The 25,801-nt window shown below is 40.0% G+C and overlaps 1 protein-coding gene across 7 annotated transcripts in view; it reads right to left on the reverse strand.

Moving 5' to 3' along the window:
- Positions 1-25,801, reverse strand: part of Hibch (3-hydroxyisobutyryl-CoA hydrolase) — a 109,970-nt gene that overhangs the window by 36,130 nt on the left and 48,039 nt on the right. For 6 of the 7 annotated variants that reach the window (XM_035440940.1, XM_027396840.2, XM_027396836.2 and 3 more), the window contains 7 exons: positions 23,395-23,473; positions 13,812-13,957; positions 13,381-13,467; positions 10,960-11,018; positions 10,184-10,265; positions 4,154-4,273; positions 1,345-1,378 (listed from right to left, as the gene is read on the reverse strand). In XM_035440940.1, the coding sequence (XP_035296831.1) occupies positions 1,345-1,378; positions 4,154-4,273; positions 10,184-10,265; positions 10,960-11,018; positions 13,381-13,467; positions 13,812-13,957; positions 23,395-23,473 (607 nt within the window). The remainder of the gene's footprint in view (positions 1-1,344; positions 1,379-4,153; positions 4,274-10,183; positions 10,266-10,959; positions 11,019-13,380; positions 13,468-13,811; positions 13,958-23,394; positions 23,474-25,801) is intronic. The other variant, XM_035440942.1, reaches the window with a different exon arrangement.

The raw sequence follows: 25,801 nt of genomic DNA on the forward strand, positions 1-25,801 counted from the left end.
GGTTTTATATTGTTTTGGAGACAGGGTCTCTCTATGGTTATGGCTGGTCTGGTAGATCAGGCTGGTCTGGAACTCACAGAGATCCGCCTGCCTCTGCCTCTGCCTCTGCCTCTGCCTCTGCCTCTGCCTCTGCCTCTGCCCTGGGATTAAAGGCGGCACCACCACACCTGCCAAGCACTTGCTTTGTGATTCAACATTCTGATGTTGACTAACTTCAACTCCATTTTCATAAAGTAACTGAAAATATTTATCTAAAACATCTAAAAATGTCTTGCATTTGCAAAGGGACCATGATAATATTTAACAAATACTTTGGTAACAACTCTAAAGCAGTATGCCCCAGAGTGGATTCTGATCTGTGTGCACGAAGAACTGCAATTAATAGGAAAGATGCACACTTGTTTTAATTACACAGCCACCCATGCAGACCCAAGCCCACGTGTCTCCCAAAATGGCCTACACCTTATGCTTAGTTATGATACGTCATACTACAAATGAGAATTCTACAACAACAGAAATTTACCAAGTCTCAGGGTGTAGAAAACATCACCTTGTACTCAGAGAAGTATTTCTGGGGTTGAAGAATATAGGTAAGTGGTAGAGCAGTAACACTACCACACACACACACACACACACACACACACACACACACACACACACACACACCCCACACACACACAGTGTTCGTGCTCTACTAAAATAATTAATAAAAACAAGAAAATTGGCTGGGTATGGTATGTTTGAGAGACAGAGGCAGGAAAAGACATGAAAAATTTATGCAGAAGGAAACAACTCATTTTATATATGGAACAACAGCTCTTTATGAACACAAGAACTACACATAAAAGGAATGGCTACAAGTTTGCTAGAGGAAAACAACATAAGCTTTTTCTAAATGTGCTGCCTTGAGATGAGTGAAAACATAACATACATGCTCTCCAGTGATGCTACCTGCTGAGACACCAGGAGGTGGGCAGTGGGTGCAGACACTACCCGTTCATAAGGGGACAGTACAGGGAAGGAGGAACAGCTGAGGGCTTCTAGTCAAGAATTGATACCCCTTTCAAAAGCAGCGGGGCATGTTGACAAGTTCATAGGGTAGGCCCTGTGAACAGAGGGGGCCTGGTCTGACACATGCATCAGAGAACAGTTCCCATGAGCACAGAGATGGGGTCTGACATACACATCAGAGAACAGTGCCAAGATGTGAATTCGAAACATTGGTTTTGGAGACACATTCCCATATGAGATACACACACACTAAAACAGCCACTGAAGGTAACTGAGAATCCACAAATCCTCTTCCTGAAAGTCAAGAAGGGAGTACAGATACCTGTCACTTACCTGCTCTAACGCCTTCATGAAAGTCATGACCTTCCTGAAAGAAAGTCAAGAATGAGTGGAGTAACTCTGGCACCCTTTTCCTATGTCCCTTGCTCTTCCACCTACCTCAGCCCTTCATTCCTATGGCTACAACCTTGACCATGGTACTCAGAGACTGCACCCCTCCAGGTAGCCCCCCTCAGACCACCTCCCAAATCCATTGGCTCAGGCAAGCCCACTGAGGCACATCTTAGCTCCTCCTCAGGTCAGTGCAGCCTATAGCTCACCCCACCTGTGCTGCCTTTCTGGTGCTCTTTCTCCAGACCAGTCTCATGAAGCCACTGATATGGCCACTTGGTCTGGAAAATGTTCTCAGCCCTCAAACCTTTATACTATTGCAACAAATTCCCTACACTAGCTGCATCCTCAGCTACCTACTGAAAAATCATAGGAATGTGAGGAATTTCATAATTCACGATTTATAATCATAAGTCTCACAGGCACAGAAAACAGCCCATGATCCATGACCTCTCCTCATTGTCAAGGTAATGTTCAAAACTATTTTTGCCTTCTCAACTTCTTCTAACTCACTCACTTTATCTCCTCCACTGACATGAGACCCCGCAACACACACACACACACACACACACACACACACACACACACACACACACACACACACACACACAGGTTCTCTGAGGCTGATACAGACTCCAGGCTTTTCTCTCCCTTTCAAACCAGGAGGGGGAGGGGATATCTCCCTTTGGAGGGCCAGTCATGCCTGCATTCCATTCCACATCTCTCCCCTGGCATCACTGCTGGAGGCCACAGGACTAAGTGGCTGAGGACATGCGGTTTAAGTGCCTGTGGCGACCAAACAGTGACTGTGTTGCCTTGAATGTAGTTCCCTTCATAAAGGTGGCTACATCAGTAGTTCACCATGGGACTATTTTAACCTGTCCTAACACAGGGGCACACTGAGTGTGCAGTGCTTGCAATGTGCTGCAATCTTGTGCCATTAGTACACCTGCAATCCCCTTTCTCTTTGGATAATTCCCAGTCCTTTATGATATCTAATATCATAAAGATATTATCTAATGATATCTAATATCTTCCATCTTACAAATAAACCTCATCATCCTAGATTCCATTGCAAGAAGAGAAGGCTGTATACATACATACTTCTCATTTCTTCACAGTCCATCTGTTGCATTTCCCCTCCAGTTTATGGCACTCTAACTCTCAAGTGGCTTACCAACTCACTGATTATAAATTTTCCTCTTACTATTGTCCTGTTTCACACAGATTTGGGTGTGTTATGTTTTTATTCTCAATTTTAGTAATTTATTTTATCTCCTCAGTGATCCATTTATTATTCAATAGTGTCTACCTTAACTTCTAAGACCTTGTATATTTTCTATCATTGTTGATATTTAGCTTTATTCCACTGTAGTCAGAAAAAAATACAAGGAGTTACTCCAATTTTCCTTTATTTGTTGAGACTTGTTTTGTATCATAATATGTAGCCTATTTTTGAGAAAATCCCATATGGAATTTGGGAAAGCTATGGAAAAGGAAGTATGTGGGTTCAGTGCTCTGCAGGTAACAGCCCCATCTGGTGTTTAGTCCCACTATTTTTAGATTATTTTTAGATGTTGTGTCCTTTAATGACAGTGGGATATTGAAGTCATTACTAATGTATTGGGGGTAATCATTGGCTTTATGTCTAGTAACATTTTCTTTATGAAATTAGATGTGCCAAGTTTGTTATATATGTTTAGAGCTATAATGACCTCTCAATGGATTGTTTCTGATAAGTATGATGTGACCTTCTTTGTGGCTTCAGATTAGTTTTAATTTGAAGTCTCTTTCGTCAGCTATTAGGACAATAATTCCTGTCTCCTCACTGTTGGCTTGGAATGGACACCTGTGGCCATTCTCTCACCCTGACCTTGTCTCTCTCTTTGGTAGTGACCTATGTTTCTTGGAAGAAGCAGAATGTGGGGTCCTGTTGTAAGTCCCACCAGCTAACCCATGTCTTTGACTAGGGAGCTGAAATCACTGACAGTTACTTCTGACAGGTGTGTCCTGATTGTCACATGTGTCAGACTGTTGGCTTTGTGGTGTTTGTTTTCTTAGTCCCCCTTGTGTAACCACCGACATAACATGAAATTTCCCCCACCACCTCTTATTATGCTTATCTTTCTCTTGGGTCTGAAGTGGCTTGGTGGTCACAGATTACTTTCACATGCTTTTGTTGCGGGGCATTTTCTTTTGTCTTCAATTATGAAAGACAGATTTGCTGGGTCAAGAGCCTGTGTTGGGATCTGTGGTCTTTCACTGGTCCAAGCCTGTCTGACTTTAAAGGTCTGCACTGCAAATTCTGCTGCTATTCTGATAACCCACCTTTCTTTGTGACTTGGTCTGTCTCTCTTGAAACATTCACTGTCCTTTCCACACTCTGTACCTTTAGTGTTTTGGTGGTATATGATGTGGGGATCTGTTCTGGCCACATTTGTATTCTGTATGTGTTGTTCACCTAAATGGCATCTCCCTAGATTTGAAAAAAATTTTTCCATGATTTTATTGAAAATATTTTCTATGCCTTTAAACTGCTTTCTTCTTCAATGCCTATAATACTGAGTTTGGCCCATAGAAACTGAATGTTCTCCATGATATTTTTAAAGACTCATCATTTTCTTGGACTTTGACCCAACTCCTTTAGGCCTTGATTATCTGTCTGCCACTTGTTTATTCTAGTCTGAATTTTACATGTTCTACAATGAATTTCCTAACAAGAAAATAATAATACTCAGTATAAAATTCTTACCATGCATGCTTGAGTTAGCCGGTATTCCATGGTCAGTACCTCTTGCAAGGTCTTTGAGGAGCCTTCCAGGAGCTGCCTCAGGGTGATTTTCAGAGATGTCGGAGACATTTTACTAATTACCTTTGGGGAAAAATATTCCTCATTACCCAACTGCTCCTTTGCTGTATGTAATATCCTGGTTAAATTCTATATAAGCCAGAGTGACACTGTGCTTTAGAACTTCTTCACATTCCAAAGACTCATTAAAAACTGTGCCTCAGCTTAGCCCTGCCAAAAACGTGAAATAACAACATTCTAGCCCACCACAACAATGACACAGACCACTCCACAAATGCAGTAAACTTAGAGTCTAATCAAATAAACCTTATTTAAGTTTGCCTGGCATAAGCTGAGATTACACAGAAGCAGAATACACATTATAGCAGGGACATCCCTCACAAATGTCAAAGCAGGAAAAGAGAGCTGAGCAACCAAGAAGGGAAGGAAGGAGTTACTGACCGCTCTGACCCCAGCTAGTGGGGAAAGTGCTAAAAGAAAATAGGAAAGGGAGGGAGTAGGGAGGTAGCAGCTGTGATCTGGATGTGTCTTAACTGAAGTGGGCTCTTCACTGAAAAACCTGGACATGGAAAACAGCTCATGACTAACCTTTAATATGAATTAAAAAATAAGAATGCCATACCTAATCCTCCAGCTACAATGCCATGCGACTTGTTCTAAATTTAAAGATCCTATTACTAGTGTTCCAAGTCACACATATGACTTCGACCACCTGGCTGATCCAAGAGGCCATCACATACCCAAAATCTCCTTTATAACTGCACATACATTTTTCTGGTTGATTATTGATTGAATGGCTCAAAGGTTTAAACTGGGTTCAAAGAATTCTCATCTCAAATTCTGTATTTTTTAAATTTGATTTTTTTAGTTTTGCATATGTGTATTACTTGATTATAGTCTACTTGGTTTCTTTTTATCCCCATTCCCCACTGAGCACTCTTCTTCCAACAAGCCACATGTCCCCTCTTCTTTATCTGAATGGACAAAGGCATTTAGTCAGGGCTGCCTGCATGCAGAGCATAACGGGTAGGGGTGGGGTGGGGGGAGGACTTGAGCACAGTAATTTACCAGTGGCTACAGTACTGAGGAATACTACTCCCCTTCCCTGGCAACTATTAACTACTGATAACTCCTCAAGGAGTGGTGGGGCCTCAGAAGCTCCTCCCCAACTGATGACAGAATGGTGATAGGTCCAGTCTTGTACAGGTCTTGTTCACGTAGAAGGTTCTGTGTCCTCTGTAACATCCTCAAGTCTGTCCATGCACACTCGAGGAACAGAGTGGAGAGGACAGGATCTCACTTAGCCCTTGCTGAAGCTTAGTGCTTGACTACTACACAGGAAAAAGTGTCAGCAGCCTACTCACAACCGCAGTGCTGGTGAAGAGAGGACATGATAGAACGCCTTTATGAGCTGCACCCTTGAGAGGGTAATACTTCTGAGTGAGGGCCTTCAGGACACTGGTCCACATTCTGGTGCCTATTAATAGGAGTTCTGTTCCATGGTCTTGTTTGATGGCTGCAAGCAATGAGGCTGAGGACAGCAGCACAGCAACATGTATGTACCATGTGCCACACTTGGCAGGCATACAAAGGGACCAGTTTGCTGGCATACATACCCCTTCTTTCCTCTAGTGAGAATGGACCTACATTATCTCAGGGAAGCACTTGAGAGCACGTCACTATGCTAAAAGGCATGTTTAAACACAGCCCCCTTCTGCTTTTCTAGTCTCCAGAGACAGTCACCTTCCTAACAGCCCCTGTGGTGGTCAAGCCAGCACTCGTTCCCCAGCACTTCACTACAGTTCACTGCTCAGTTTTATTTAAAAAAAAGGGGGGGGTGCTTCCCCTTTATGTATGCCCTCTGCTGGCTACCAGTTAATAAAAAAGGCCACTTAAAGTCCTATTTACTCCTGCTTGTTACATGCCTGGAAACAATGGAAGACACTTGCTGAACCTGCTGTTTCATGGCCTATGAACTACTGAATGGTACTTGCACACTTAGAGGAGGAGTATCAGTGTTGGGTATTGAACCTGGATCCTCTAAAAAAGCAAGGGTGCCCTTAACTGCTGCCATCCCTCCAGGCTATGAAGGGGAAATTTATGAAGCACATTTCCCTTAGAAGTTAGAGAAGTACTTTAACATGTTTAATCCCACTTTGTAAAGGGGGTAGTAAGATCATTTCATGGATGAGGAAGCTGGGCCTAATGCAAACTGGTCCAAGTGAAACCTGGAATCCAAATTCAAGGTTAAAAGCTCCAAAGCCCACTTCCTTCTTCTGTACAAAGTAACAGCCTTGACACCAAAGAGAAGTCCAAGGAAGATGACGGTGAGAGGGATACCATATTTTGGATTAAATAGATGTGACTAAAACCTGTCTGTAATTTTGATGGTAAAGAGAAACACAAAGGACTGTAGCTTAAGAAAGCCCAAGGAGAAAGCTTTAGATTTCTTCTTATTGTTTCCTAGCCTAATTCTATTTTTCTCCTTGCCCTGTAATGATGTTACTGGATGAGGATGCATAGAATCCATGAACTGAGCCAAGCAATGACTTCCCATTGTGGGGAAGAGCATCCACTCCATCAAGAATGGGTCTCTCTGCCTGAGTGCTTGGGCTCAGACACCAATACCCTCAGGCCTTCAAACCTGTCTTGGAATCTAATGACTCCATTTCTCTACAAGCAAGCATTTAATTTGTGATTCACAGTTACAAAGGATTAGCATCCATGAGCATTATGGTGGGGAGCATGGCAGTAGGCAGGCAGGCATTGTGCCAGAGCAGTGGCTGAGAGCTTACCCTTGATCCACAAGTATGACACAGAGAAAGTTAACTGGGAATGGCATGGACTTTTAAAACTTCAAAAGCCACTCCAAGGCTATCCTTTGTAATTCTTTCCAAACAGTTCTATAACTGGGGACCAAGCCTTCAGACACATGAGTCTATGTTCTCATTCAAACACAGAAAACAACTAAAATGCTTTTAGAAGAAAGAACAGGTAGGTATTTTTGCATATTGGGAGTAAATTAACATTTCTCAGAACACAGAGGAGAAACAGTTACAATATGCTTTGGTTCACTGGTAGAACCCCTGGCTAGTACACACAGGTCTAGGATTTAATCCCAAACACTAGGGTGGACAAAACTATTATAATCAAACATACTAACAGAGAAAATGTTAAAATCATATGATCATCCTAACAGATACAGAAAAATGATAAATTCTCATTTTATCTTAGAACAATAATTATAAAAAATCCTTGTAGGCAGCCGGGCGTTGGTGGCACACACCTTTAATCCCAGTACTCGGGAGGCAGAGGCAGGCGGATCTTTGTGAGTTCGAGGCCAGCCTGGTCTCCAGAGCGAGTGCCAGGATAGGCTCCAAAGCTACCCAGAGAAGCCCTGTCTCGAAAAACAAAAAAAAAAAAAAAAAAAAAAAAAAAAAAAAAAAAAAATCCTTGTAGGCAACAAGGCAAGACTGATAAAGAATGTCCTTAAGATATATAACAGCGGGCTGGAGAGATGGCTCAGAGGTTAAGAGCACTGACTGCTCTTCCAGAGGTCCTGAGTTCAATTCCCAGCAACCACATGGTGGCTCACAACCATCCATTATGAGATCTGGTGCCCTCTTCTGGTGTGTAGATATACATGGAAGCAGAATGTTGTATACATATTAAATAAATAAAATCTTAAAAAAAAAGATATATAACAGCAATAGCAACTTTGGTGTTCTTAAAAGCTTTCCCCAGGATAGGAAGACGATATAAGTAGCTCTTATCATTTCCATCAAATGATGCTGGTGGTATAAGCCAATGTAAGAAGATGGGCAGCAGGGTATGGTAGGATGGGGTTAATAGGAAAATGGAAAGGAGGCAGATGAAGAAGATAGAAGAAAAAGAGAAGGGAAGATAAAATTAAATCCACAAGAAATTCAAAGTAATCTATAAACTATAAATATTTCCATAATGAATTTAGCCAAGTTCTGGATATAAGGTACAAGGTATATATACAGCTTTCTGGTTCAATTTGACTTCTATATCTCAACAAACAAAAAATTAACTTTTAAATGATACCATTTTCAAAGGCATCAAAAACATCACAATCTAGTAATAAAGCCAATGAAAAATATACAAATGTAAGTCTCTATAAAGAAAACTGCAACATTACTGAAATGAATTTAGGACTAAATAAAGGAAAAAGCACATCATATGTGCAGAAGAATCACTGTGAGCTTTCCTTAAGGAGACTGGAATTCTGCTGTGCTAGGGGAGTGACTAGTCCCCACTGACAGTCTTGTTGCTGAGTCATGTCAGTGAATCATGTTTCACTGACGCGCTGAGGGAATAGGTAGACATTGTGAAATTCCACCTGGAAGTCTGGTTTTCTCCAGACCTCCATGTGCCTTCCCTTTGGTTTTTCTTTGCGTGTTTTCACTACATGCTGAGTCTTGAGTCCTGCTAGGGGTCATCAAACTCACAGGAGCTAGAACACTCTAGATGTAAAATGTAACATTGACTTTTCTCTTTGAAAGATATCAAGGGTCCTGATGCCTTCATATACAACATATTTTATTATCTGAAAGTTTTCAAGGGTAGCCAATAAGTCTATTAAAAGGGCCTAAGGAAGAAACAATAAAGGGGGAAAGGCAACTGGGATTACTATTAACTTTTTTGTTCTTCATGTAGAATCCAGAAAAGAAAGAGAAGGCAAATGATAAAGGAGAAAGATGTATTCAAAACATATGCCAACTGAAGGACTTATATCCAAAACAGATAAATTTTACAAATCAATAATATGATGAATATTTAAAAGATACTTCACATGAAAAGTTATCCATATGGTCCATAAATATATCAAATGACATTTGATGTCATTAGTTATCATGGAAATGCAAATTAAAACCACAATGCAATGTTATTTTATGTGCTCTTAAATGACCAAAATAAAAAAAGAAATGATATCATATATTGTTAAGATTGTGGATCCAACCAGTGCTCAAATACAATCAGAAACAACCTTATTGAAAGAGTATTTAGAATAATGAATATGTGTGTACACAAAGCAGGTAGGTTTTATAATACTACTTGTGGGTATATACCCAACAGATATATGAATCTGTATTATTATCATAAGACATATATACAAATGTTCAGGGCCACATCATCAATTCTTACAGTAAAAACCTGCAAGTAATCCCAGATGCATAACAGCAGAAAAAGTCAATGTGATATGTCATGCAACAGAATGTCATGCCAAAATGAAAATGAACATCCAACCTACTTCTGTGCAGCACAATGTGGATTAATCTACACAGATAAAAACAAGCTCAAACACATTTCAAGTATGAAGAAGCATACCTTTTCTTTCCTCTGCCTAGAATTCTGAAATACTTCAAGTTTCACAGTCAATCCCATGATAGGCCCAAGGGTATCAAGTCCCAGTGTATACAACACTACCCCGCAAATGGTTTTCCTTCCACTTTTACCAGTTATGTGTAGAGAGTCCAAAGTGCTGCTAACTCTGAGGAACACTACTACTTGAAACTAGCAGTGACAGAAAATGAAGGCATGCCAGCTTAAACAGTATCACTTCTTTATAAATTGCTTAAAGAAGACCATCTTACATATTAAACATTATTTATTGGCTAAATCACCACTGTCATATATTATCACCAGGTGACTATTCTTCAGTGACTCAACCCTTCTAATAAAAACATTTCTATGTGTGTCTCCCACAAGACAAAGGGACATTTAGAAATGCAATACTGCCACTAAAGTCCTTCTCTGTTATACTCAAAGGACATAAAACCAGCTTCGCTTGGTTCTCAAAAGCCAGCAGGTAGACATGAAATTTGGGTATAGCCAACGTTTAGAAGAACTGCTTTCAGAGTTTTCTTAGGACACTATCATAGAACACTGACAACCCTCAGACAGGCTCGCTCCCCTTCCCAAGATGTCCACAAAGGATTTGTGCATTACCTTCAGTTGTTCTATGGCAAATGGTGAACCATCCTGCCGTAAGTTTTCAATAATTTGTTCCACAGTATTGGCTGAAAAACATCTATATATATATAAAAGAAACACAATTTCACCACTGCACAAGTAATTTCCATTTCCAATACACCAATAAACCTGGGCACTGGCTTTCCCTAAGCCCCATGTCAACATGATTACTTTCAATGTGCTTTGCAAGGGAGGAAGTGCACTTCCCTGGGTAGGAGCATTTATAATCTATCATTGCTAGTGAGAAATAAAGCCTAATCTTGGCTTCTCATTTGCATTCATGCATTGCTGGTAATTACATTTGAATACGTGTCTAAACTACAAAAACCTGATGCTTCAAAACAGAGACAGCAGTACTATCTCCCAGTCGTCTTCCTCCTGTTCTTTCCTTGGGCCAATTAGCTAGGTTCTCAGATCACACACAAAGCCTTTTGCTGAGTAGTTTAATAATCCCTTCTGGGAAGATGACATTGTGAAAACAAAAAGTAAGGTAATTCCATTATCCTCTGACCTTTCTAACTTTTAAAAGAGGTATTTTGTATCAATGAGTGAGCATGGGAGAGGACAGCAATGAGTATTTCCTCTTGGAAGAGTAGGTGAGACCTTACTTTCAAAGGTAAATGAAAATGAAAGCAGGGAACTACCCACCTCAAACTATGGAGCACTATCAAACAATATAATGACAAGGGGAGCAGATCTGACTTAATAGAGCCTTCCAAAAGACAGTATGATCGGTATCTTGTGTTAAGTACCTGTTTATTTTGTCCACGTGTTCCTCAAATATGACAGATTTGTCTTGATCCATCTTGGACTGTTTGAAAAGAAGTACTCTGAAGTGACTCAAATCTTTTTAAAAAATTCTTTAAAAGTTCATCACATTTAATGATACACTTTATGACAGATTATCACTTTCATTCAAATTACATTTAACACTCTCATAAATAACTGCCACCATATGTTCAAAATTCAGACAATCTGCAGAACTCCAGATAAGCTCTTGAAATTGCCAAAGGCAAAAGAAAATCTTTATTTATTTCTTACCATCTAAATATTTCTATGAATCTAAGGATGAGAGTCTAGGACATAAGACCTGAGAACACCATGTCAATCTCCATCAGAGCTAGAAATGCCCAGTGCATGGCTCTACCTTCAGAGGGCAAAAGGGACCTCAGGAAGTCAACCACAAGTGCAAGCCAACTACAGTATTCAGTCCTCAGCCTTTATGGCTGTTCCCAATGGGAGCTCACCTGTGTATATTTCTAGTTAGTCTCTCTTTTATTAACCCATATCTCACATGACATAATTCAGGTACCTTCTTATAAAGAAATGCCAATTTACCAAAGTCATTCTTACAGTAGAGAACACATACTTTATTGGAAGGTAAGGCTGGATCACAGGAATGAGCAATTGAGCCTGCATTTTGGATGAGCTACTCTTACTGACACCACTGTACAGGCAGTCCTATTATACAGCTGTTCAACACTGAACCCCAATCAACCTATCGCTTTAAAGCCTGTATACCGTGTTTCTCCATTCCGATACTTAAGAAGGTCTGATACCCTGGAAGGTCCTGTTGACTTCAGTGAGTTGTATGACATGTCTACCACAGCTGGCAACTGAATGGTGCATTCCGAGGATCAGGCAGGGACCTGTATCAGGAGCTCCCTGAGTGCCAGTGCTTGGGAGAAGGATAGCAGACACTGGTTCTGCAATCCTGTCCCTCAAAGGTACTACAGGTCTTCCCACTTAGCATACTCCCTTTCCCTCCGCTATAGCACCCCACCCAGTCCTGCCCCTTGGCTAAACGTTCTGGACTTTTGGGGGTCTAACTGCACTTATTAAAACTTGCAAGACATTTTTTGATATTTTTCCTTCTCCACACCAGGATCCCTGCCTCTGTCCCACCTCTAGGTCTCTCTAACTGACTATACCACCTTGTCTTTTTCTCAGTTCTTCTTCTCTCCTACTCTAGTCCTTCTTTTTTTGCAGTGCTGAAGAAACAGCCTTGCCCATGCTGAGCAAGCACTCCACCACTGTGCTATGCCCCTGCCCACTGTGCAGGTCTTCAGAGGTTCATGGTTCCTTAAAGGACTCTCCACAGGATTCAGCTTGCTCCAGCTGCTTCCCACACTGGAGGATGATCTCATAATCTAACCTCTAAGTTAGTGCCTTCCTCTTTGAAGCGCCATTGTATTGCTATCTCACTTCTACTTTGTTTCCTTTCATTTTATTTGACTTCACCAATCTATGCTCTTTTTCTTCCTTTACTACAACAGCAGTTAAAATATTAGGAGATGCATGTATTCAATCATGATTATTAAGGATTCTTGGCTTTCTGTATTTGTGCATTCCTGCATGCATGACATTCCTCTTTTTTTTTTTTTTTTTGTTTTTTTGAGACAGTTTCTCTGTGTAGTCTTGGCTGAGACCAGGCTGGCCTCAGAGATCCGCCTGTGTCAGCCTCCCCAGTGCTGGGATTAAAGGCCTGTGCCACCACCACCTGGCAATGTCATTCCTCTTTAAATGCGATCTCATTAGCACTTAGAGCTCACCATTTAACCTAGGCCAGGCTGGCTGGTCAACAAACCTCAGGGGACATGCCTGTCTCCACCTTCCCAGAGTTGGGTTTACAAATGTGCCACATCTAGCTTTATAAAAAGCTCCCATTAGTGGGTGCTAAGGATCAAATTCAAGTCCTGATGTGCTTGTGCAGCACGCACTTTACTGACTGGGTAACTATCTCCCCACTTTCTATTCTTGGCCTTTATAAGAAAACCCAGGTGACACAAGTAAGAAATTGAACATTGCAGCATATTTTATTATTAGCATTTCACTTTAGCAGCTCCACAAATAGTCTGAACATTGAACCTCTGTCATAGAAATGCCACAGAGCATTGAAAAGCTTTTGTAAAAGCTCCCTCCAAGGCTGAGCATGTAAGTTAATAGATAAGCTGTGAAGTTGCACAGGAGGAGAGCAGGTATCAGATGGCTAGCCCAACACTGAGGCTCTGGTCCTCCCACCAAGCCTTAAAGTAAATGATCCTCAGTGCACTTTCTACAACCGTGACCCAACACTCACCATCCACTCACTGTATGAGTAGCATTGTCTACAGCCTTCAACCAGCACTCACTGTGTGAGTACTTTACCTTCCTGTGATGGAAAACCTACTTACCTCTGCATGGTAGCTTTCTAAGACACCTGCAATATCTTCTGCTGCTGGGGACTTCAAGGCCAACAACTCTTCCTCTAACTTGTGCAACTAAAAGGAAACAAGACATGAAACTTTACAGAGGCAGAAAGCTTTTAACCTCTTAGGATCCTTATCTTAAAATCTATGCTCCCTTCACATAACCCCTGAAAGAGACAGACTGCAGCTACATGCATATACACAGCAAATGCTGCCCCTCAAGGATGGATAAGACAGCAAACAAAGGAGCCTGAGCCCTTGTGATGTGGGACAGAATGGAGGAGGGAAGGGAAGGTGAAGGAGGAGGGGGGGCGCTTTAGTATTTCCTCCAAGGTCACACAGCTCTATGTAATAAATTCTCATACTCACCAAAGACGTGTTATCTCAACCACTCCAGCAAACACCCAAATAGTTACCTTCTCCGAATCTACAAAGTGTGTGGCGATCCCTGCTCTGTGCACATCTCTTCCTTTCAATCTGAACCCTGTCAGTGCAAGGAAGTAACCCAGCTTTCCTTGAAGTCTTGGCAAGAAATAACCTCCGCCCACATCAGGAAATAGCCCTGTAATTAATTAAGCACAACAAAAAGAGTAATTCAAACAGAAGGTGGAGTTAGGCTCTTATATCATACAGCCATTTTTATAGACTGCCAATCTGTACTACAATTATTGTGTGCTATACAGTCAACTCAAATCACAAGAAATGTTATAAACCATTAACTTATTTTGGACATTTTTCAAATTCTTTGTATCTCATTGCTACAGGAGTAAGTACAATATTTGACTGTACAATATCTTGTATATTAGGAGTATGCAGTATTGGGTGATAGATGGCTCAGTGAGGACTGGAGTTTGACACCTAGAACTCGTGTTTAAAATGCAATCCCAAAGCTGGACAAGGAAGACAGAGAGGTACCAGGGTCACATGACTAGCTTGAGCAAGGTCAGGTCAGTAAGGAGAACCTGTCTCAAAGACAAAAGGTGACAGTACCTAAAGAATGACAGCCAGGTGTGGGGGAAAAAAAAAAAAAAGAATGACAGCCAGTACAACTATCAAAATAGCTTCTTTCCAAGCAGAAAGCACAGTACATTTTTTCCTATTGTTAACTTGAGAGAGAGAGCCTTGAAGAGTAGCCCAAGTGGCATTGAACTCGTGGTCTCTTTCCTCAGCCTGCAGCCTCCCCAGCACTGGGATTACAGGTATGGATTACCATGTCCAGAAATTGTGATTTTTTTTAAACATAAATTCTGATCAGACTCTTGATTCACATTTCTTAAAAAAATTTTCAGTGGCTGTTTTCTATTAGATTAGAACACCACCCTAACCCATTCAAAAATGTCCACCCACATTTTTAGGTGAATCTCTTGAAATCATGCTCTGCCCTAGCCACTCCAGTGTCTTCTCATCTCACCTCCTGATCAGAGCCTCGATGGTGGCATTCTGAACACAGGAGACCCTCTTGTCCTGAAACATGCCCTTATCCCACATGGCATGGTCCAGCCTCTGACACACAATGAGTGCTTCTTTCCATCAGGTCTCTGTGTAGCTTGATCTCTGAGTGCTGCAGAAACTACACTTGCTGTCAGGATGCCCACCTGTGCTCTGTTCCCTTGACTCCTGTGGCTTTAAGTAACATCTGTATGCGATTACTTTGGCTATTAACATAATTGTATCCCAAAATATATATGTTGAAGCCTCAGCCCACAATGTAACTATTATTTAGAGATGGAGCTTTGGGTGTTGTGGAATAATCCTTTTGTAAACGGTAAAGATGTATCTTTGCCAAGGCACCTTCTTACTTAGGCTTACTCAGCCTGCTTTCTTATATAATTCAGAACGACCAGCCCAGGGATGGCACCACCCATAATGGGCTCAGCCCTCTCCCATCAATCACTAATTAGGAAAACGTCCTCCTACAGGCTTGCCTAAGGTCTTATTTTATGGAAGCATTTTCTTAATTGAGGTTCCCTCTTCTTGGATGACTTTAGCTTGTATCATGTTGACATAAACTATCCAACACACTAGTCATCTAGTAGTACATGCCTTCAGTCCTAGCACTTGGGAGGCAGAAGTAGGTGGATCTCTGAGTTCAAGGCCAGTCTAGCTTACATAGACCCTATCTCAAAGAGAAAAAATAAACTAGTAGACATCTAATATGGCAGGATACATAAATATAATGCACAGTGAGACTCAATCAATTGGAACTAACATAAATGTAAGAATTTGAGGACATAAGGAGCAGGAAGTTCATGTAGGGGGAAGAATAGAGGAGAGCAAAATAAGAGATACCATCAGAGAGGAAGCCAGTATAGGTTTAAAGAGAAATCAGGCGGTAGGGAAATGTCCAGAGATAAACAAGGATGACACCAACTAACCATCTAAGTGACAGTGGAGAGGCTACCTTAAATGCCCTCCCCTGATAATGAGATTGATGACTAACTTATATGCTATCCTAGAGCCTTCACCCAGCAGCTGATGGAAGTAGAAGCAGACACCCACAGCTAAACACTGAACTGAACTGGAATCCAGTTGCAGAGAAAGAGGAGTGATGAGCAAAGGGGTCAAGACCAGGCCAGAGAAACCCACAGAAACAGCTGACCTGAATGAGGGGGAGCTCTTGGCCCCCAGACTGATCACTGGGAAACCAGCATGGAACTGATCCAGACCCATGAATGTGGGTGTCAATGAGGAGGCCTCGGAAATCTATGGGGCCTCTTGTAGTAGATCAGTACTTATCCCTAGCATAGGAATGGACTTTGGAAGCCCATTTCACACAGAGGGATACTCCCTCAGCCTAGAAACACAGGGGAGGGCCTAGGCCCTATTCCAAAGGATATGACAGACTCTGAAGATGCCCCATGAAAGGCCTCACTCTCCCTGGGGAGCAGAAAAGGTATGGGACAGGTAGGGTGTTAGTGGGGGGCAGGGGAGGAGAAGGGGGAGAGGGAACTGGGATTGACATGTAAAACAATTTTGTTTCTAATTTAAATAAAAAAATGGAGAAAGTAAAGGTAATGGATCTATCAGTTACCCTGATCTGATCATTAAAAAAAATTGTTCATATGTTCAAAAAAATTAGACACAGAGAAGTTATATTTTACAACTCAAATCATATTTCCATAGATGAAAACTGAGATGAATGCACAGACTGAAAAATATTTACAAATGCTAAGGGCAGATTAGACTGCAGAAGAAGAAATTTAAATACAGAAATAGAAACTAAATGAAAATATAGAAGAGACAATAACTGAAAATGAACAAAGAACAGGGTTTAGCATATAGGTGTGTAATTATGGCTACAGATGCACAAGCAGAAACAGGCAGGTGTAGAAGGATCACAGGTTTAAGGCCTGTGTGGGCTACAGAATGAGCTACTGTCTTCCCTGAGTAACTTACAACATGTCTCAGTTTATGAAATAAAGGGCTGGACCTATTTCCTCAGTGGTAGAGCACTTGCCTAGCAATGTGAGGCCTTAAGTTTCAATCCCCAACACACACACACACACACACACACACACACACACACACACACACACACACTCAAATACACATGCTACAAACATAAACACACATACCACAAACATACACACAGCCACATGTACACACACACACACACACAAATACACATACCACAAACATACACACAGCCACATGTGCACACACACACACACACACACACACACACACACACACACACAGAGGACACACACACTCAGGCACTCATACACACACACATACACACACACACACACATACACACAAACAAAACATCTAACATTAAGTACAAAAGTTGTATCTGTTGGTGGTGTACGCCTTTAATCCCAGCACTCGGGAGGCAGAGGCAGGTGGATCTCTGTGAGTTCAAGACCAGCCTGGTCTACAAGAGCTCGTTCCAGGACAGGCTCCAAAGCCACAGGGAAACCCTGTCTTGAAAAACCAAAAAAAAAAAAAAAAAAAAAGTTTTATCTGAAATAGGAATGAGTGAGAAAAATATTTGAAGAAACAATTGTAAAAAAAAAAATTCAAATTTGAAAGAATCTAAGTAGCCAGATACACACATACACATGAAAGACGAAGAGAACTGTACCAATAAATATTGTGACCAAATAGCCTACGACAATTGGTCAAGAGAAAGTCTTAATGCCAAGAGAAGTACACATATTTATTAAGATTATTGAAACAAAAATAGGATGAAATGATTTTTTTCATAGGAAACATGTAACCTAGAAGATGGTGTAACAGCACATTTAAAGTGTAGGTGCCCCTTGGCTCACAGTGGAGCTGTAGACCAAATCTGCTGGAAAACATTGAAGTCAGTGCCACCATGTGAGTTGAAGTGCACGTCACACACAACCCACTGAGCAGCACAACACTCTGGAACTAGAGCATCAACTGTGCATTCTTATGATCATGGGGCCAACCAGGAGCAGCTGCCCAGGAATAGAGGAGAGTATCTCACCATACAGGACTAGCCTGGCAAGAGATCAGAGTGAAATATTTGAGGTACACTTTCTACTAAATGTGTACATAAAAGTGGTTTTTAAAAAAGCCAATTAACCTGCTTTTATCTGACAAGACTAGAAAAATAAAGCAGTGAATGAAAACTAAAGTAGTTGAAAATAATAAACATCTTAGCCAAAACCAATTAAGTAAAAGCCAAATTCTGATTTATGACCAATATAACTGATAAACTTCAAATTAGAATGATATGGGGAAAAACAGAATAGACAAAATTAATCAAGAATGAGAGGGACAGAAAACACTACAGAGTCTATACATATTATAATATCATGAGCAGCATTATACTAATAGATTGCAAAAATTCCTTTAAAGATTCAACCTACCGGGTTCTGGAGAGATGGCTCAGAGGTTAAGAGCATTGACTGCTCTTCCAAAGGTCCTGAGTTCAATTCCCAGCAACCACATGGTGGCTCACAACCATCCATTATGAGAGTTGGTGCCTTCTTCTGGTGTGAAGATATACATGGAAGCAGAATGTTGTGTACATAAATAAATAAATAAAATCTTTAAAAAAAAAAAAGATTCAACCTACCAATGCTTGTACAAGAAGATAGGCTGACTAGCCAAACATGTACCAGAGGCTTTGAATCTATGATTACAAACTTTCTCAAAAAAGAGAAAACTACCAGCCTAGGTGGCTTTACTGGTGTATTCTACATGAGATGATACCAATTCTACACAAGCTCTTCCAGAAAGAAAAAAAAAATTACCATACTCACACAAAGAAAAGTCATTGCAAATCACACTGCAAATGCCTCATAATCAGAGCTACAAAAGTTACAAATAAAGTTTCAGCAAATCAAAACAAATAACATATTAAAAGGTTTACAAATATCAGAGGAAGATGTATCATAGGGAAATTTGTACATAAAAAACAAACAAAATAATTTACTACTAACAAACTAAAAGAAAAAGAAAGAGCTAATGATCATCTCAATAGACACAGAAACAAATATCTGACAAAACCCAAAGTCCATTCTTCAGCATGTTCCTCACATTGACAAAAGAGTGGAGGATTCTCATATTAGTAACTTAACAACACACCTAAAAGCTCGAGAGAAACAAGAAGAAATAATATCCCAAAAGTAGATGGGAGGAAATAAACTCAGGGATGAAATAAAAACAACAATAACAACAAAATCAATACAAAGAATCAATGAAACAGAGTTGGTTCTTTGAGAATAACCAACAAGACTGACAAACCCATACCCAAATCAACTAAAAGAAGATCCAATAGAATAAAATTAGAGATGAAAAGGAAGACATAATAACAGACACCAAGGAAATTCATAGAACCACAAGAATAATTTTAAAAATTTGTATTCCACCCAACTGGAGAATATAAAAGAAATAGATGAATTTCTTGATATAAATGACCTACCAAAACTAAGTCAACATAAAATAAGTAATCTGTAATGACCCCATAACCCTAGTGAAATAAAAGCAATTAATTAAATTGCCCAACAACAGCAAAACCCAGGGAGCCAGATGGATTCAGCACAGAATTATACTCATCCCTCAAAGAAGAATCAATACAAATATTCTTCAAATTATTCCACAAAATAGAAACTGAAGGTTCATTTTCTAGTTCTTTTTATTAAGTCACTAATACCCCAATACCTAAATGACACAAAGATCTAACTAAAATGGACCAATACCCTTATGAATATAAATACAAAAATTCTCAGTAAAATACTCCCAAACCAAATCCAAGCAAATATCTATCATGATCAACTTGTCTTTATCCCAGAGATGCAGGATTGAGAGACTCGCAACACATGGACCATACCTACCAATAAAGGCAATTTACTGCAAGCCCACAGCCAACATCAACTTACCTAGGGAACATACCATTAAAATAAGGAAAAAGACAAGGTTGTCCACTCTCTCCATACCTACTCAATATAGAACTGGAATTCTTGACTAGAGTAACAAAACAACTCAAGGATCAAAGGGATACAAGTTGAAAAAGAAGTTAAAGTATCTTTATTTGCAGGTATTAAGATTGGCTACATAATGATGCTAAAAATTCCACCAGGATAACTTTCATAGCTGATTAAACACTTTAGCAAAGTAGCAGGATACAAAATTAACACACACAAATGAGTAGACTTCCTAGATACAAATGTCAAACATACTGAAAAAGAAAAAAATAAAGGAAACAGGACCTTTCACAATAGCCTCAAAACAAAAATATCTTGAGATAACTCTAACCAAAGAAGTGAAAAACTTATATAATAAAAACTTTAAGACACTGAAGAAAGAAGACATCAAAAGATAGAAAGATCTCCTAATACTCATGGATCAGTAGGCTTAATATAGTAAATATGGCCATCCTGCCAAAAACAATCTACAGATTCAATGCAATCCCCATGAAAATTCCATCAATTCTTTATAAAAATTAATAAAAAATTGTAACTTCATACAAACACACACACACACACACACACACACACACACACACAGGATTAGCTAAAACAATCCTGAATAATAAAAGAACTGTGAAGGTATTGCCACCCCAGATTTCAAGTTGTATCACAGAAAAGGCAGCATCTTCAACAAACAATTCTGGTCAAGCGTGGATGGCTGCATGTAAAAAAAAAAAATGTGAATTGATCCCTATCACTCTGCACAAAACTCAAATTCAAATAGATCCAGGACATCAACCTGATACCATATACCCAGAATCTGATACAAGAAAAAGTGGAGAATAGCATTGGCAAAGGAATTTCTGAACAGGACACCGAGAGCAGAGGCACTAAGATCAACAATAAATGGGAACCTCAGGAAATTGAAAAGCTTCTGTGTGGCAAAGGATACCATTACTCAGGCAAAGTATCAGCCTATAGAATGGGAAAAAACTTCATCAACTATATATTTGATAGAGGGTTAGTATCTAGAATATATAAAGAACTAAAAACAAAACACCAAAAGCAAAAAACAAACAAACAAAAAACTAAACATCGATAAAACAAACAACCCAGCTAAAAAAATAAGGTGCAAAACTAATAAGTATAGAGTTCTCAAAAGGTGAAACACAAAAGGCTGAGACACATTTAAGAGAAATGTTCAACATCCTTAGCCATTAGGAAAATGCAAATTAAAACTACTTTGAGATTCTATCTTTTACCAGTCAGAATGGCCAAGATCAATAAAACAAATGACAGTTCATGCTGGCGAGGGTGTTGGGTAAGGGAAACACTCATTGATGGTGGGAGTGCAACCTTGTACAGTCACTGTGAAAATCAGTGTGGTGATTCCTCAGGAAGGTGGGAATCGATCTACCTCAGGTTCTAAGGATATCACTCTTCAGCATATACCTAAAGGACTCTCCATCCTACCACAAGGACATTTGCTCAACCATGTTCATTGCTGCCAAGTTCATAATAGTCAGAAACTGGAATACCTAAATGCCCATCAACTGATGAACAGATCATGAAAATGTGGTACATTTACACACTAGAGCTAGAAAAAAAATCATTCTGAGCCAAAAAGACAAATACTATTTTCTCTTATATGTGGATGCTAGCTTTTAAGCTTTTGATATCTGGATTACAATCTGAATAATCACAGAGGTTAGGTACCTACTAAAGGACTAGGGAGGAGGAAAGGACTCCCAAGGAAGAAGACAAAAGTACAGAGTGAGAGAGACTTTGGAGCATTCAGTCCTAAATGGGATGTCTTTATCAAACCCTTCTCCCTCAATGCTCAGGGATCTGTAAGGAAGAAAGATCTGTAAGGTACAAAGACTGTTAAGGAGCAGAGGTGTGGATGACTCCAAGGAAAGACAGGCTTCCAGCCACAGCAGGACTGATGACACAGGCACACATCAACACGGAGAGACTATAGCAAGATGCAAAAGACTGGCGTAGGATCAGGACATACATGAACTCAGGGAGACTACAGCAACATGCACAAGACTGGCATAGGATTAAGCTGCATAGGGTCTCAGCACTGAGAGGGGCAAGTGAACACAACCAAAAGCCATCCACAACTGAGACCTGCTAGGAAAGCGAACAGCAGCTTTCTCCACAGGAGTGTCACTAGGAACATCATCCTCACTCCAGGGCAGACCGATGTGCAGGAGTGGCTGCCCATCACAGAATGAACTCTGGCATTTTTGTGAACTTTTGCTTCATTTTCCTTTGGTTTAGCTTTTTTTTTTTTTTCTTATTGGTCTTTAGTTGTTTGTTTTGCTTTTGGGTTTGGGGTTTTTGTATGGAGGGATGTTTTTTGTTTCGTTTTCAGTTTTGTCTCTTGTTTTTTTTGAATGGAAGAGAGAGACAGAGAGAGAGAGAGAGAGAGAGAGAGAGAGAGAGAGAGAGAGAGAGAGAGAGAACATAAAGTGAGGTGATAAGGATGCAGGGAGGGTTTGGGAGAGGAAAAACATGATCAAAATATATTGTCTGAAAATATTTTCAATTAAAAAATGAAAAACACTATCTACCATAGCAAGCAATAGGAAATGGACACAATTCTGGTAAAATATGTGTAAGACACTGAAAACTATCAACTTTGGATAATTAAAACTGTAACACTGACTTGTTCCAAAGACACCATTTTATTGCCTTTAGGGCTGAGGAGATGATTTACAAAGTAAAGTGTTTGCCATGGAAGCATGAGTACTAGAGTTTAGACACTGTATAGGGTTGGTTGTGGTGGCACATGCCTGCAATCCCAGAGCCAGCAAGGCAGACACAAGAGGAGCCATGAAGCTTGCTGGACCAACAATGTAGTTACATGGGCCAGCTTCAGAGTCAATGAATGACCATGACTCAAAAACTAAGGAGGAGAACAACAGAGAAAGACACCTACCATGCACAGGCACTTAGTACACGTGCCCACACACAAACACATACAACACAACCATGAAACAAGTTAACTTTGCCTAAATTGATCAGACTGCAAACTTGCCAAATACAACAACAGAAGGCATTTTTTGTTGGAACTTACAAACTAATTTTTTTTTTTTTTTACAGAAATACAAATGATCTTTATAACCCAAACCACTTGGAGGTGGGGGTAAAGTGGTTTGGCTATCAATACCTGGTTTCAAGAGCACCATGAGGCAACAGCAAACAAGATGGTATTATACTAACAGGAGAGCAGCATGGGCAACACCGACATGGGCCAGAGACAATGGTGAAGAAACAAGAGTCTTTTCAAGAAAAACCCTGCGGGAGTAGCTCTCTTTAACACAAACCAGGAATGCTGACCTATGAAACTCATAAAGTTTCGCAGATGGAAATGTGGGCATATTTTTCCTTACCAAGATTAACTACTGGTACTAATATCTTCAGATAAATATTCTTATATGTGATTAATTACTGAGCTAATATAAAGTTGTTTTTTTTTTTTTTTTGAGTTCTTTCATTGTATCTCACATGGAATCTTTTGGCTCCATATGTATAAAATATCTGAAATGTAGTAAAGGAATGTGATTCAAAAGTAATTACAAAAAGCTTTCGGCGTTTTTACCTATTCCTGTTTCTGGCATTGCAAAGAGGGACCTTTCAGTAGCCACTCGGAATCGTCCATGAACTGAAAGACCAACTCCCTAGAAAAGTAAGGGGAAAATGCCTTAGCATGTGGTTAAAAATTCAAAGTGCAACACACAAATATTACAAAGCAATTAAGTGTTACATTATCTTATATTCCACAACAATTTGTTTCAGCATGTGAGCTGGAAGGAAGCCCCAAGCCTCACAGTTTCAGACGAATTTGGTAGACAGAACTACACAGGCATCTCTGACAGGTGAGCTTGGCCTGCTATAGGCGGGCAGTTTCCATCAGCAATCCGTATTGTGCTTGGGCCTTCCCAGCATTACAGGACACCTACTCTCCCTGGAGGCTCAGCACTGCTTTATTGGCACTAATAATCATAAAATCATGATCAAGTTATTAGAACATTTCAGTAATTTTGAAACGAATATTTGACACATTTCTTAGCCTATTTCATTAAATAAAACTAGTTACATCATTATTTTCACGTGCAGCATTTAATGAGACCAATGAAACTCCAAAGTTGCTACCTAAAGATGTAGCTGAGGTCTTTCTCAGATTTGGTGAATGACACTGAAAAGAGCAAGCACTAAATACAGCAAATGCTAGAAATAGAGCATATGTGAAGACCCCCATTTCTGTTTATGCTGACTGCTCACTGTACCTCTGCTCTGTATGCTCCACATTGTCCACGTTATTCACAACTTTACATTGTTCCCATTCTCATTTTAACCAGTGAGATACAGAACTTAGAACAATGCCAGACTCTTTGTGCTGTGTGTTAGCTAAACAGGGTTCTGTATAGGATGCTCTTAATTTTCATTACAATTTTCTAAGTTTCTTCATAGGCTTTGCCACTTACTTCAGTCATTTGTAAATTATTAACCGTTTAAGGATTTCATTAAGAAAACACTTCAACATCCATGTATTTTCTTATGCTGTGCATTAAGCTTAAAATTTAATAATTATGGCCATAAACATGTCAACCAACAACGTCCTTTAATCAGTACCTATGTCCTTTGTGGTCAACACCTGTAAGTTACATTATATTTGCCCCGTGTAGGCAAATGTGCTTGTTCTGGGCACTGTGCTAGGACATGGTCAACTGACAACATTGCCCAAATCAGAACATCAATACACTTCAAGACTACAAGGAAATTTTACAATTCTGATAAAGATAAAACATGCTATATTGATAATTTCCTTTGTGGTTTTAAGAGTCTTTCACTTATATTCTATTCTCTACTTCTAGCTTGTCACATTGTAACTGAGAACTTGGAACTGCTCAGGAATGTGTTGCTATGAATTTAAAAGAAAATGTCAGGCAGAATTAGTAACTAATTAACACAGGGATTGTTGAGCCCAGGCCACAGATGTCTCCAGTTCTCAACTCGTAGACTCTACCTCAGCTCTCATCTATCTAATTATTGCCCTTCCTCTTTTAACTATGGAAATTCCTCAAACAGCACATAAGTATAACCATTATTATTTATATATCAAGCTAAAACCTGACTACAATTATCAATCTAAGTCCTATCATTTTCTTCCTAAAGACACAGTGATTGTCAAAACCTTCAAGTTTCCCCATGTATCACATATATGAAATATATAAACACATATATGACATATAGGAGTATATATTTTTAAAACTCCATTCCATGGTCTGCAAAGAGCTAGGTACTCCAGCCAAGCCTACCCAGTGGCCTTTAGCTTCTTCTATTCTTCCTGTACTCATCCACCAGCCACAGCTTCAGGCCATTCCTCTAAAGGTGTAACCTTTTACGTCTTCAACTGACAGTGTAATTTTTAAAAATTAGTTTACATTACTAAATAATGGGTTTCGTTATGACATTTCATACAAAGATCATTATTTTAATCATATTTACTTCATTCTACCTCTGTACTGGCTAGTCTTAAAACCTGACACACAAACTAGAGTTATCTGAAAGGGCAGAACCTCAATGAGAAAATGCCTCCATAAGATCCAACTATAAGACATTTTCTTAATTAGTGATTGATGGGGAAGGCCCAGCCCCAATGCATGTGGTTCCATCCCTAGGTTGGCAGCCCTGGGTTCCATAAGAAAGCAGATGGAGGAAGCCATGGGAGCAAGCCAGTAAGCAGCACCCCTCCATGGCCTCTTATTAGCTCCTAACTCCAGGTTCCTGTCCTGTTAAGGTTCCTGCCCTGACTTCCTTCAATGATGAACAGCAATGTGGAGTATAAGCCAAATATACCCTTTCCTCCCCAACTTGCTTTTTGGTCATGGTGTTTCATCATAGCAACAGAAACCCCAAACAAGACAACCTCTATCCACCACCCTATTTGTCGGTCCCTTTTCTTCTCCCTAAATAATCCCCCTTCCACTTTCATGTCATACAGT

Source organism: Cricetulus griseus, chromosome 2 (assembly GCF_003668045.3).
Source record: "Cricetulus griseus strain 17A/GY chromosome 2, alternate assembly CriGri-PICRH-1.0, whole genome shotgun sequence".
Lineage (NCBI taxonomy): Eukaryota > Metazoa > Chordata > Mammalia > Rodentia > Cricetidae > Cricetulus > Cricetulus griseus.